The sequence below is a fragment of the Leopardus geoffroyi genome, chromosome A2 (genome assembly GCF_018350155.1).
Source record: "Leopardus geoffroyi isolate Oge1 chromosome A2, O.geoffroyi_Oge1_pat1.0, whole genome shotgun sequence".
In the NCBI taxonomy this organism is placed as follows: domain Eukaryota; kingdom Metazoa; phylum Chordata; class Mammalia; order Carnivora; family Felidae; genus Leopardus; species Leopardus geoffroyi.
In genome coordinates this window covers 24975227-24990575 of record NC_059331.1, presented here as the reverse complement: position 1 = coordinate 24990575, position 15349 = coordinate 24975227, and the positions used below count along the sequence as shown (strand labels likewise).

Sequence of the window (15349 nt, the reverse complement as noted above, 5' to 3'; positions counted from 1 at the left end):
GACTCCAGGTTAGGACGCCCAGAGGGGAAGAGCAATACCCTCCCTTGTTAGAGCAGCTGGCGAAGAAATTTCCTTCTTCTCCCATTGGTATCTTTGGATAAAAAAGTCCTTGAGCCATAATTTCACATCAGCCTGGGAACTTTAACACCATGGTTAATCTTGCAGAAACACCAGGCAAAAATCTCCCCTCCCCCTCCAAAGTCAGCCCCTCAAAGCCCAACTCAAGAGAACAAAGTCTCAATATAAACAACACTAGATATGGGTATGGCAAGTTGAATAGAAAAAATACAGTTTAACCTGGAATCACAAACGTACAGAAGGAAAAGGAAGAAAATGCCTCTGGGGGGCAAGAAAAGGGCAGATGAGCATGTTACAAGGTACCCCTGAAAATGGACTATTTGACATCCTTTGCCACCAGTTTCAGTCCCCCTGGCAAGTCTACCTTGTTCAGGAATTAGTGTAAATTGCCAGGTATGTGTAAAAAAACGGAGGGAACTGAAAGCTCTCAGTAACATCCAGGACAGCCTCAGAGCTTATACTGCAGGAACCATCTCTCAAAGTGGTCTCAGTGAGTTTTGGATTCCTCAAGAAAAATGTCTACCCATGTCTACTTCTCAAAAAAATTTTTAACAGCCCATTTTGGTACTCTGCATATGATTTCTTGGTCCCATCACAGAAACTTGATATATGCTATGTTCCTTATTGCAAAAATTCTTCTCTGGATTCACCTATTCCGTGACAGCTTCTTTGATTAGCCCTATTTCAATTTAGTTTTCATTTTAACAAATATGGATCATGCTGACACATGCTAGAAGGAGCTGAGCCACTACGGTGAGAGAGATAGATAACGGTCCCTGTGCCCCTGTAGCTCACTGTCAGGTGGTGGAGGAATCAGTCATTAGGAGCTGGGTGAGTGTTGGGGAAAGAGAGGTCTTCAGTGCTGGGGAGCACAGAACAAGGGCTCCCCAACCTAGGAATCTAGGATAGCCTTGGATGAGAGGAATTATCCAGGAAGCCATTTGGTGGTTGTTCTTATAATGCCAAAGAACTAAGTGATCATGCAGCAGTAAAAGTTGGTGAACTAGAAGCCTGTACTTTTGTTCAGCCTTCTGTTGCCAAGAAGTCAGTCAGAATAGTGGGCATGTGAGACTTGAATTGCTGAACTTGGTTTTGAATGTCATATGGAAAAATTCAAACATAGCAGAACTCACCTCCCACTTAACCAAAGAACCCAGTGAACCTGCACCCTCTGTCCCATCTATAGTGTTGTCAGACGCCCACGGCATAAGAAACATGTTAGTTAATGGGCTGCTCTCTAACACGTACCAGACGACTTCTGCTCGTACCACATGAGTGAGACACAAACAAGCTTGCCAGGAGTCCCCAGGTCTGCTTCTGCTCATTGAACTCATTCTCTAATTAAGGTCTTCTACACACACTACTCTCCTCCCTGTACCCCCCTCTCTCCTGCCCCAGGTCTTTTTCAAGTAAACATCTCAAGCCAACTGCCCTCCTCCCATTCTCTACTGCTACAGCTAATTTTTTAAAAGCTTAAATGCAGTCATGTCCCCTGGCCATGAAGATAAGCATGTTTTTAATTGAAACTCTGGATACCAGATTGTAAATCAAGTTCTAAGAGCCAGAACATGTCTCCTGGTGGGTGGCTTAGTTGGTAGTTTACTCGGAGTGTGAACTTGTTTATTTTTCATTGTATCCCTGATGCACCCATACGGATGCAGGCTATCCAACGTTGAATAGCTGGATGAGCAAATAAGCAGCTCTCCATGCCCACTCAGGATTTTGATGCTATAACCATTGGGCTAACTACCCTTGGGCACCTCCGGCCTGAGAATCTGTGGTTCAGAATATTCCTGGAATGGGGGAGGTGGGCAGGCTCATTTGGGAGCCGGCTGATAATTCTAACTCACACCACTGTGCTATTCGATGCACTTTGAGAGGGTTTATCAAAAATTCAAATTTCTAGAGTCCATTGATGAAGATTCCAATTCAGTAGACCCAAAGTGGGGCCCAGGTATGGATTTGATACGCTTCTCACTTTATTTCACTACAGGTGGTGTCTGGCATTAATGTCCCTGAATTCCCAGAAGTCACATTTCCATAAATGTATAATTTTTCAAATCCTGGCCAGATGATATGAATGCTGCTATCATTGATATACACATTTTACACATTTCTCCCACATTTTAATTTTTTTAGAATTAGGATATATCTTATAATTGATCACATGTTATAATTTAATTGGCAACATTTTTCTTTCTTGGTAATACATAAAATAATAGCACATATTACAGTCTTTGGCATCTTAGGTTTGGTGAAATATGGTACTTTGATTTCTGAGTTTGTAGTTGATGGAAAACAGTTCTACTATCCAAAACTAGAATTTACATATTTTAGGCAACAATTTCTCCATGCAGTGGTTAGTGTAGAAAACCTATATAACACATAACATTAGCTATAGTCTGAGGGGAATAAATATTTTTGGAGTGTAACAAATTTATTGAATTCTTGGTCAAAAGATATGAAATACTCTCAAACAAATTCAGACTACCCATAAAGTTCAAAGACCCTATAGTAGCATACAGAAAGTGTTCTAAAGACTGGCTTAAATTCTATAAGCAAAACAAGCCTGCTGATAGTAATCAGCTCAAATTGGACAAAGTCAGGATTCTTACTACAAATGAGTGAAGACAGGTTTCCAATCGTACATGCTGTGTGGTCAGAAATACCATATAACAAAAAGACAGTAAATTGAATCCCTTGGGATTTTTGTTTCATCACTGAGTTTGAGTTTCTGCCCCCCAAAACAATTAAATATGGTGGTGAAGGTTTTCCTGGGAAAGACCAAACTTTGAAACATTTCTTCCTCCTCTCTGATTTCTTCTTCAAGTATTATCTTTCATTGAAACTTTCATTTTCACTTATCGTTTGAAGTGCATTTTCATATCAGTAGCAGTTTAAGACAGTTTTCTGTCCCCCACCCTTTATTCCCCTATCTTTTGTTTTCTTGTCCTTTTGTGTTTTATGAAATACGTGATTTTGTTAAGTGTCAGGTTTGGGCAACAGGGAAAGATTCTAGGCATGTCAATATTCTGAGGCAACTTGGCACTGAAGCATTTTTTCTTTGCTCCACCATGCCCAAACTGACATTTGTGGTCGAGGTCTGAAGCAAGAATATCCTTAAGGTCAAAACCAACAGATTATCCTGATGCTATATTTCAGTTACACTCTCTCTTTAATGCAAGTTTTCTCAACAGCAGCATTATTGACATTTTGAACCTGTAAATTCTTTGTTGTAGGGGCTGTCCTGTGCATTATAGGATGTCTGCCAGCATCCTGAGTCTCTATCCACTAGATGCCACTAGGACCCCACCCCCACCCCAATGACAATAAAAAATGTATTCAGACATTGCCAAATGTCACCGGGGAGACAAAATTGCCCCCAGGTGAGAATCACCGCTGTAATGAACTAGAGGTGAGGAATGTACCTGTCTGTGGTATATCAGGGCAAGACAAATATTCATTCCCTTTTTAAAAAAACATAAAGTCTTGATTATTTTTGCATTATAGCTGGTAATCCACAGGATTAGCTCTATCTTGGGAGAAAGAAAAAGATTGTATCACTTAACCGGTTTTTCAAACTTGTTTCACAAAATGAGATCTTTAAGTGAATGCAAGAATGAAGTCTTCCAGCTTTAGAATATCCAGGGATATATTTTCATAAATCTAGCCTGGAGCCAGTGGACACAACCCCAGGCAGGCAGAGAGTAATAATACTGATATGATTTTGGATATTATCAGTGTTTTGTTGGTGCCATTTTTACCCGTCTGGCAGGAAACCACAGTCCTGATCTCTCAGAATTCACTGCCAGAACTTTTTCAGGCTTTTGACTCCCCTCTCTCATCAAGACTGAAGCGGCAGAGAGGAGAGGGAGCTCAGTCATTAGCCGGGAATGTTGCCCAAATGGAAGGGGGGAAGGGGGAGGTGTTGGTACACATGTGTATCCAACATGTACCTACACGACTGTGTGAGATCAGCAGGGGTGGGAGAGATAGTTCCAGACGCCAAGGAGCAGATGGAGGTGCGTGTGTTCGAAGGCTGGGCTGTAGAGGATTGGCTGCTGTCACCTGAGCTCCTTCTGCAAATGCACACCTTGCTGCAGAGGTTATAGTTGAAACACCATGTTTTAAAGTCAACCATACTCCTTGAGCAGATGTGTATTACACACCTCCCTGGCACAGAGGTTCAGGAATAGGAAGAGAAGAAAGGGGAGAAATGTAGCTGATTGAGCACCTGCTCTGTAATGAACACTCTTTCATATTTGATGAATGAATGAATGAATGAATGAATGAATGAATGAACGAACGAGCCTTTAAGGAGAAAAAGAACCCACTAACTCTGATGTTAAGTGTAATGGTAACAGGACAAGGCATCGTCCCATTGGCTGAGAAGGTCTCCACAACCACTAACTTCTGAAGTTTTAGCCTCAAGCTGGCCTGTTGTGCTCACCGCCACAGCAGTGAGATTTGAGGAGTTGATTGATGGTCTCCCAGCCATGCCTGGCTGTCTGCTCTTCTGAAAGGAGCTAATAACCAGTGGTGGGCTTGTGTGTGGAGGCCCACCACTCCACCGGCAGCACAAACAAGCCCCACTCGGCCCAGGCGAGAATGCAGGCCCCACTCTTGGCACTGTTCCTGGAAACGAAGAACAGGCTTCTTTATTCCAGTCTCCAGGCTTCTGGCTAGCAAGGAACACTGCCCGGCTGTGAAGCGTTTTATAGGATTATAACGGGTTGTGCTACAGGCGAGTTCTGAAAAGCACTTTGTGCCACTGCTTTGAGTGAAGCTGACTGTTAGGGCAGTGTTGTTCCTAAGCCCATAAACACACACACACACACACACACACACACACACACACACACACACACAGGCAGGATAGGGAATGCTGGGCTCCTGGGGCCCACTCAGCTGGGCAGCACTGCAGAGTTGGCCTGGCTTCCCTCAGTTCTAACACCAGCCTCAGGAGTGTGCTTAGGAACCATCCTGTAGAGCAGCCTGCTTTCTGACAAAGTCTTTGGTCACAGACACCTCTGTTTGGAATCCTAGGCAGAATACCCAAACCCCAAAGCTGCTAATGTTGGAGCAGTACACCACACACGAGGGAGGTTCTGAAGTCAGGGCACAAGGTGGACATTGCATGGAGTCAAAAATACCCTTGAAAAAATTTTAAATGTCTCAAGGACCACATACATACATGGCTTGTGTATACCCCAAATTGCCAGCTTCAGTTTACAGACCTTATTGTACCAAAAATATATGTCTTTAAACACCAGAGCCCTATTTATGGTGGTGAGACATTCATGCTTTGAGAAGCTTAGAAGCATCTGACAAGCCAAGGGAACTCCAGGTCCCCATCTTTCCTTTCACTCTCATTTGGGGGCTTATGCTTTTTTTTTTCAGCACTATGTAAATGATTACTGGCCATTAGCAATCTCTTTCTATCTCTATCTCTCTCTCTCTGCCTAACATATCTGGCAGAAAACACAGAAGTTTGCTACACATATGTTCTGTGGCCATGTATATTAATTTTTATTGTTCCAAATCTTTTGAGGAGGGGCAAAAAAAAATGTTATGAGAGAGAGTGGATATAGCAGCCTTCCTATCAACCAGTATGACTATTCTTTGCGCTATGATAGTTGTACTTAAACTTGAGGTTAAAGTACCCACTTTTCCATGGGGTTTATGTACTGCTACACTGGGCTTAGGGTATGCCAGACTCCCTGCCCAGCCCTGAGGATCCCGCAGTGAATGGACCAGTTGAAGTTTGCTAAGGTCACTCTTTCTCACCAAGTGCTGGAGGTGCACTTCCCAACTAGAGAATAAGGCCCAGCGAACTTGTCAAAGCTCGTCCTCAAAGGGGCTGTTGCTGGCCAGATCATCCTGTTGAGATGGTGGGCCTGAGGGGCCAGAGGAGCAGGAAGAAGACGGGAATGAGGAGCAGCTGCACGTGCTTCAGCTCATATCCTCAGCAGCCAGGGTAGCCCTGAGTGAGGCATGTCACTGCCTCTCCTGGCCCTCCTTTGGCTGCAGAATTAATCAGGGGCTGTGTTAGTTGGGTGCCTTTGGAGATGACATTCCCTTCACGCCCCCACCAAGCTTGGTCAGGCTCACAGGGAGCAGTTACATAAGCTCCCCAATCAGCACAGCCCGGGTTAAGAAATGAAGTTGTGTTCGGGAATACAGGTAGAAAAACTCAGTGGTCCATGGGCATCTTTCTCACTGCAAACCTCGTCTTCGATCACCTCCTTCCTACTGCTTGAGGATGTATATTTGAGGGGGAAAAAAAATCCAGGTGTTTTCTCCAATCTCAGCCGGAACCCACTAATTCAGGAGTCTCCTTTACACATGTGGCAACAACGGGGCTAGCAAAACTGGCCAGACTCTCTCTTTTCTGAAGGCAGTTTGTCCACACTAGCTGGACAGGAAAGTAGGTGAATTTAGTGCCAGGGTGTGTGGGTTTGGTACCTGGGATGAAAGATCTATGTATCGTGAGGTTTCCTGCCTGGAAAGTGGAAACGGGATTCTGGCCTTAGCTGGAAGCAGAGAACACTGTAACAAGGTCTAGATATTTCCATTCCCATTACCTCCTATACACCTAAGAAGTCAAAACAAAAGACATCAGCTCCCTAGACCACCACCTGCAGTGGTCATGACTTTGATGGGGGCCAGGGGGTGGGATTTCAACAGTGCAGTCTACAAAATAACTTTTGAGACAGTGATCATTTTAATATTAAAAAATTAATTTCCCAAGTAACACATAAATATATTTTTCTTGTAAAAAATTTAAGAACATTAGCTATAAATTTAAAGTCTCTTTTACAGCCTTTAATTCCAGGTGTATACCTGGCATGGATTGCCTCCCCTAGCCCCATGGGGATTTGTAAGTTTGCTGTGCATCCTTCTGGATGGTTTTCAATAGTATTTACCTACATTTTGCTATAGAAAATACATGGTATTATGTAGATGTGTTTTCAACACAAATGGTATTAATATTGGGCTTACTCTGCAATTGTTCTTTAACTGAATGTGATACATACACTGGAGATCTCTCCATGCCACAACCCTGGACCCATCTTGTTTTTGACTGCTGCTGAGTGGGGTTTTATAGGGAGGAGAATTTATTCAAGCATTCCCTGTTGATGGATATTACAGTGGTTCCAGTTTGGGGGTTTTGCTTGTTTGCTTTTTACTGTTCCAGACTGGGCTGCAGCAAATGATCTTAGAATTGCCTATTGAACATTTACAATGTAGTTCTCCAGTAAGGCATGGTATAGCCAACCGGGTCCTGCTGCAGAGCTTCATCTTGAACAGACCCTGTCAGACTGCCCTTGTGAGTGGCTGACAGCCACTAATCAGCCTCTTCATATTTAAAAATGGGTACAGAGGAAGGCGCCCAAGGGAAGTCTCTGGAAGTGGTGGAAATACATTTCCTGATTGTGGAAGTGGTTACGTGAGTGTTTACATTTGTCAACACTCAACTAACTATATAACTTAAAGTGGGCACTATTACTGTTTATAGACTATACACTCCAGTGACGTTCAGATGTTCATTAAAAAAAAAACCACACAACTGTGGGGGGTGGAGACCGGCTGGGAATAAGGCAAGACGGAATACTACCTCTTCTTAATATGGGCTTTTAAAATGCTGGCTTTTCCTTCCACCGGGTCTCCTCTCTACTCGCCGCCTCTTCCACTCCCGGAGTGAGGGGTAGTCGTTGCACGGGTGGCCTCTGGCCTCCGCCTCGCGGAAGGAAAAGACCCTTGGTAGAATCGTCCCTCTCCTCGCTGGGGCGTTTCCGCGGGGCGGTACCTGGGCGTTCCAAGGACGCGCGGGGGCGGGGCCGAGGCGGGGCCCGCCCCGCCCCAGATGGGTGGGCCCGCACTAGGCTCCGCCCCCTTTCAGCCGGAGAGCCGAGTCGGTCCCACCCGGCAAGAAGCCGGCTGTCAGTCTCCGTGCCGCCACTGCCGCCGGGCACCGTGGAGCTGGGGCCCCCTTTCGCCTGGGAGTTTTGTAGTCGCCTCGGGTCAGCGGTGACATCCCAAAGAGCAGGCCCGGCAGCCACCATGGTGGCCAAGGATTACCCCTTCTACCTCACGGTCAAGAGGGCGAACTGCAGCCTGGAGGTACCCCCAGCCAGCAGTCCGGTCAAGGACGCCGAGGTAGGGTCTCCACCTGGACCTCTCTGGGTCCATCTGTCAGTCCCTCTGTCTGTCTCCATCTCTCAGTCCCTCGGCTTCCTCTCTGTATCAGTCTCTCTCTGCCTGCATCTTTCATTCGGTGTGTTCCTCTTTCTTTCTCTCCCTCTGCTTCTGCGAATCCCTCTCCCTCTCCCCGTTTCTCACACTCACTGTCTCCCTCCATGTCTCACTCTCTGTCTCTGCCTCCTTTTTGCCCCTTCTCTGTGGATCATCATGAGCCTCCTCCCCTATCCCTGTCCCCCTTCCTCTTGGCCAGGGAGCAGCTAGCTGCCTCCTCACCCTTGCCTCTCGCATCCTGCAGGGCTCTCAGACTGTCAGTCTTCTGTCTAGACCCAACAGAGGGACTTTCTCTTACTGTATCCTTAGGCCCAGATGTCAGTCAAGAGCTACCTTTCAAGCGTGGGCTTCCTCTTGCCTGGGTTGGGAAGCAAGAGAAGGCCTTTGGGGGCCGTCTCACCTGTCAGGCTTGACCTCACAGTTGTTTGGCAGCAAAGACAGGACCTGGCACCTCTGCTTGTCATCTGTGGCCATTGGGGTCATTCAGCTGGAAGTCTGGGGGCTAAATGAGTAGTCTGAGTGTCTTGTACGTGGAGCCCGAAAATGAATTAAACTCCTTGAGGGCAGTGGAAAGCTGTCTTGGAACACTAGAAACAATTATCTTTCTGAAAGGGAACTTTCCAGTGCCTTAAGGGTGATGTGAAGGAGTCCTCCTGGCTTGTATTTAGTCTTGCCATTTACTTCTGTGTGTTATATCTCTGGCAAAGAGCTCAAAAGGCTGGGTTCAACTGGAAGAGAAAGCATCCTTCTTTGTCTTTAAGGTTCTTAGGGAATATAGTTGCTTCCATTAGACCACAGCTTTGCTGTGGCTGAGCTATAGTGGAACCCACGGGACCCAGCTCATCACTGCTGCTCATGTGTGTATCTAAGAGGTCATCACTGTGCCCAACCACGACTGGGGAAAGTCTGGAGACAGATGCATCCGACCTTGTCGCAGCATTCTTAAGGGTTCTCTACCTACCCACCACCCTTGGGTCTACTTAGCTGTGTGCACTTGGCTCACTGAATTATGTATGTTTGGGAGGACAGCATCAAAGATTCATTGCCTCTAACAAGAGCTGCTCCAAGCTGACAAGACTCCAAACAGTCTTCAGTTGTAATCAGCTTTCTGTAAGCTGAGCACAACTAACTTCTCACCCCCACCCCCACCCCACACTCCAGCTCCGTTGTATATTTTCACAAAGAGTTTTTGTTCCTAGTAGCTGTGGAAGTGTGATGGCCTTAATGGTGTTTGAATTTTTATGTAAGTTTTGATAAGATAGCACCAGCATACAGTTCAGGTTGTTCAGGCTTGGAATAGATATAATGATTTTTCCATAGGAACTTCATAATTTAATGAATATAAGAGCAGTGAAGCTAGTGCCCCCTCAAACTCCTTTTCAAGGACGCAAATCATAACCAAGTTTAATAAGTTGAAATGGATCAAAGGAAAGAATAGTGAGAATAGCTCTGGACCCTAACCAGTCCCTTCTTGCCATCCCTTAGTCCTATGTTTTCTGAGCAGTTTGGCAAAAAGCTTAGGTAAAACTCATCTGCTTGACCTTTTCATATACTTAGAATATAAATATATCTGTATGTCACAAATGTGAGGAAAGACATGTATCACCAAATGTCAAATATTAGTTTTCTTCATGGTAGCCAGATACAGATTTTAAAATGTGACTTATTTTCCTTTTTGGGGGATATCCTGGTATGGCAGTAAGGATGGGAGAGGGACAATTTTGAAAATGGTAAATATTTTTCAGGTATCACCATTGAGGAGTGTGTGTGTGTGTGTGTGTGTGTGTGTGTGTGTATAGTTTAAATCAGAAATATCATGTATGCTCTATACATCCTGAAGCAGAAGGGTCCAGTGACGTGCACCTCCTAGCTTCATTTCCTGATAATGGTGATAGGCAAAGTTGGAAAAAGAAACCGAAGTGAATTTAGGGGGTAGTTTTCTGGTTTCATTATCCGTGCAAAAGATAAGTCAACCCTTGTAGGCCTTACTTCTCCATAAGCAATTAACTAAAATATATTTTCTGCCAGCAGGTGTCGTCAGTATTTGTAAGTGTTTGAAGAACAGCATACCCTGGTATGCCTGTTGAAAAACATGATTATACACATGTTTATAAGCTAAGCATTGACCGTTAATTCCTATGAAAGTACTTTTTTAAGATTGATAATTTTTTTCCAAAAATAAGGTGGTTATAAAGAGAAAAACTGACTTATCCAAAGTGCTTTTTGACCTTCAAAGGAAGCAAAGCACCTGTGCCCTTTGGACATATAATGGCCATTCCTTTGGAATTTGCTGTGGGGAGGAGCACTGCATGGGCAAGTGCCTTCTAGCATGGCTCCTGAGGTTGCAGCAGGCGTGCTGGGGAAAGCCACTCAAGGAAAGCCTTGCGGGGAAGGGCCTGGTGTGCAGTGGTGTGCATCTGATACCATACACTTGAGTTGAAAATCTGCAACAATAAACATTCTCTTAAATTCAAATCGTAACAAAATTTCTACTTGAGTTTAAATGCTTTGTAATTTTTAAAGTTTGGGGATGGTTTCCAGTGAAAGGAAAAAGGTGATATATTTTTAAATTTAATTTTCTTTAAATATTTTCTTAAAAATATTTATTTTAAACATGAAAAGTGGGGCGCCTGGGTGGCGCAGTCGGTTAAGCGTCCGACTTCAGCCAGGTCACGATCTCGCGGTCCGGGAGTTCGAGCCCCGCGTCAGGCTCTGGGCTGAGGGCTCAGAGCCTGGAGCCTGTTTCCGATTCTGTGTCTCCCTCTCTCTCTGACCCTCCCCCGTTCATGCTCTGTCTCTCTCTGTCCCAAAAATAAATAAACGTTGAAAAAAAAATTTTTAAAAAAACATGAAAAGTATTATGCACGGATTATGATATTAATACAATACTGCTTCTTAATCTGGTATTTCTTTATGGCATGGATATGTGAGTTGGGTTGCAAGTGTTTAATTTTAATACCCATAACCAGCTAGATCTTCCTGCTCTAATCGTTAACTGTGAAATCCAAGGACCTTAGTCCATTTTAGTCCATGGCTCTAGACTTTCCCAGAGAAGCATCGTTAAGCTTGCTCCTTCTGATCACTGATGTAGTTTCATTCAGTTTATCTGTTTTCTTATTTGTTGGGCACTTATTCCCATGCCAAGAGGGACTGGTCCTTCCAGGCATGTTAGGTCCTCTGAACACCTGACCAAGTCACAAGAAGGAAAACGGTTAGCTCTTAATGAATTACACTGATTGTACGTTTAAAGGCACCATTTCCATATGGTGAAGTTTGCGTTTAAAGAAAGAAGGCCCTGCGGCGCCTGGGTGGCTCAGTCGGTTGAGCGTCTGACTTCGGCTCAGGTCACGATCTCGCAGTTCGTGAGTTTGAGCCCCTCATCGGGCTCTGTGCTGACAGCTCAGAGCCTGGAGCCTGCTTCAGATTCTGCCTCTCTCTCTGCCCCTTCCCCGCTCATACTCTGTCTCTCTCTGTCTCTCAAAAATGAGTAAACGTTAAAAAATAATTTTTAAAGAAAGAAGGCTCTGGGGCACCTAGGTGGCTCAGTCAGTTAAGTGTCCAACTTCAGCTCAGGTCATGATCTTGTGGTTCGTGAATTCAAGCCCCGCATCGGGTTCTGTGCTGACACAGCTTGGAGCCTGGAGCTTGCTTCAAATTCTGTGTCTCCCTCTCTCTGCCCCTCCCCTGCTCGTGCTCTGTTTCTTTCTCTCTCTCTCAAAAATAAACAAACATTAAAAATATAAAGAAACGTGGCTCAAATGAATGGATATGTTGGCTAAGGATGCTGGAGCCTGGTGAGAAGGTTTTAAGAGTTTGAGGTCAATCTCATTTTTAATGATAATACAAAGAGATGTTTCTGTTATTTTCTTTCTAAGAATATATCTGAAAATTTGATGGACAGCTCACTTTGAGTTTTAAGACGCACTATTTCAGATGTTGGTCAGGATTAGGCCAGATTTAGTTAGCAGAATTTGTAATCATTGCCTTTCTCTCAAAAGTATATGATCTGATTTTGATTCAGCCTGTATATTTGTGTGACTCTTGGAATGACGTGTATCTAGAAATGACGGAGCTCTATTCCTCTCCTAAGTACCACATCTAGTGTCTCACTTGAGACCTAAGCCATGTTGTAGGGTTAACGTAAAGTACATATTTTTTCCCTCACTTTATGAATAAAGACACTGAGGGGAGGTGACTTACAGAAAGCCATGAAGAAAATCGGCAGCTAAAGTGAGAGCCAATGCCAGGTTTCCTGATGGATTTAGTCCAGCATTTCATACGGTGTACCTTGTGGCATCTAAGGGTGTTTACCTCTGTGAAGAAAGAGGGAGAGGAATGAATACTTAACAGACATATAAAATGCTTTAAAATATTTTCTTTTAAGTATATAATCACGAGTGCTTTATGGAACTGAGGTGAACCCTATGCCCCTGCCATAATTTATGCCCCAGTCAGTCCACATGTGGACTTGAAAATTGTATGCACCTGGGGCTCAACTCCTTGCATGCCAGCTGGAGAGCTAAAGAAGTCAAATGGTTTCCAGTAATGTATACATTTCTTGGAATCTGTATTGTGTAGTGTTGAACTGATAGTATATATAACCAACTGCATGGAAATAGTTCTGAGGAGTTATTGCAGTTAGAATCCTGGTAGTTCTTCAAGTGACTAAACAAATAGACTCCATGAATCATGTGACTTCAGATCTTGCTGGGAGGGGAGTAACATGGAGTTACCAGGGGTAAAAGCCGTTGCTTGCTGGTAGCATCTGGTTATGGTTGTCCAGCCATGATTCTGAGGCTTGTTCAGATGGCGTCTTGGCTTCCAGGATAGGATGTACATGAACTAGGAATAGATATATTGGAGAAAAGCATATTCACTTTACACATGTACATTTGAGTATATTCAGGGTATCAACTCTAGACTGAGTCCTAATGCCATCACCTGCTAGTGGTATCACCGTGGACAAGCTACTCTGCCTCCCTAAGCCCTGTTTTCCTCAGTGTTAAAATGGGGTTGATGATAATTCCACCTTCTAGGACCATAGTGAGGGTCAATGAGATGATTCACGTATAGCACTTAGCCCAGTGCTTCGTGTATAGTAAATGTCCAATAAATAGCATCATCATCATTGAGACTTCTGCACCTTGAAAAGATTCCTCAAACATTTTTAATTAATGATCACCATCCTAATTTTCTGAGTGTCGTGTTACAGATAGCAGGGCCTCATTGTAGGTCTTCTCTTTATCCCCACAACACTCCTATAAGGTTGGTGTACTGGTCCCTTTTGGGAGAAGAAACTGAGACCCGGAGCTGGGTAGTAGCCTTTCCAGGATGGCTAAGCTACTAAGCGGAAGAGCCAAGATTCACACCCCAGTCTGGCCCCGAAGCTGTACTTTCCCAACCACATCACGTTGCGTCCAAATGACTAAATCACTGGTCTCCTCACCACATAACACATGAAGGATGAACCTGCTTGCTGGAGCAAATAGCCTCACAGTCAAAAGCCTACTTTTTCTGGATGTCTGGATAGAAGACCCCACCATCACTCAGTGCTTCTGGCAGCTCACTTCATAGAATGGCTACAACCCAAAGGAGCGGGAATTTGCAAGCCTCCATTTGGGGAGGGTTTGGGTAACTTCCGTTCTGTGTTTCTCAACACCAAGGAGCTGGTCTTTGGCAGAATTCCGCATGCTCAGCTCTGTGGAGGTGACACTGTTAGTTCTGCAATTAGTCATTTTGCTTATCTGCGTTAACCACCAGCGTTCCACCTAAACCAAATAACTGGAAGGCCCTGACTGCCATCTGGATACTTGCAAATTGTGTCATTTTCTCAAGACACTCTGAAACTGCCTATAAAATCCTGGACTGTTGCCACTGTTTTCATAACAACTGAATGAAAATAAATTACTGACCATATCCTAATTTTTGCAAAGCCCGGTGCACATGTAATTGTTATTAATGGCATGCGTATATCTAGAAGAGCTACTTCATTTGTGATGTATGCACGCAATTGCCTTCCATAATTTGTCAGCATTGGTAATGTGTACAGGTCACACACAAAATGAGGAAATTGCTGTAACTGCATTGCCATGTATTTTCATCTTGGCTCATGGACTGTCAAGAATGAAGGCCAGTGGTTTCTAATGCCTTTCATTTTTAATGAATTGACACTGTTTATTAGCTTAAAAGAGGCTATGTCACACGTTAATCAAGAAAGGCGTCTGAACCTTCATCTGGCTGGGAACGGAGGGTTCTTTTTAAGTCTAGAAACACTTGTGTCTAGACCTTCTGTGTTTGAGCCATTGTATTCTTTTGTGAGAAGGCAGCCCCGATTATTACTAAACTTCAGTTAATTGGAGCACAACCAGAAACCTTAACGGTAAAGTCACTGGACTTTTTTTTTTTTCCTCCTCTGGCTCTTAAGATGAAGAGGTAAGGAGTAGCAAAACAGGCTCTTTTTTTTTTTTTCCGGGGATTTATGAAACACAAACAAAACTAGCCTTCAGGAAATGACCCAGGGTCATTGCATTCGAGAACCTTAGAGTGGGAAAGGCCTGTTGAGAACATGGAGCCCAGTGCTGGGGCCATTCAGTCTCTGCTTAAACATCTCCAGAGACAGAGAGCTCATTACCTTCTGAGCCTGTACACTCTATCTTTGTTCAGTGTGGGTCATGAAAAAAATCCCGTCTTAATTATAACATTGCTTTCTGCAACTGAATAATATACAGGAATATTTTCTCATGTGTTATCTCCTTAAATATTTGTTCTCTCTCCCCATCTACTCCCACTCTGCACACACACATGCATATGTATGCATGTATACACACACACACACACACACACACACACACACACACACACACACTCTTCCCCCAGGTGCTTGTTTCTCTTGGCTAGACATCCTGGTTCCTGTAACTTTTCCAAATGGGACTTACTGTCCAATATCTTTCTCTTCCTTGCTTGTTTCCACCGGACATCCTCAGGGTGCATGGAAATCTTGAGTATTGATCAGCCC

General features: G+C 44.1%; 1 protein-coding gene across 8 annotated transcripts in view; it reads left to right on the top strand.

The window, feature by feature from the left end:
• The window catches only part of ARHGEF3 (Rho guanine nucleotide exchange factor 3), a 309958-nt gene that overhangs the window by 230705 nt on the left and 63904 nt on the right, over window positions 1–15349 (top strand). Inside the window, exon 1 of one of the 8 annotated variants that reach the window (XM_045493275.1) lies at window positions 7988–8238. The exons of the other annotated variants lie outside the window; for them this stretch is intronic. Within the exon in view, the coding sequence (XP_045349231.1) occupies window positions 8143–8238 (96 nt within the window). The 5' untranslated portion in view covers window positions 7988–8142. Of the gene's footprint in view, window positions 1–7987; window positions 8239–15349 lie in introns of those variants that run through there. 8 annotated transcript variants of the gene reach the window in all.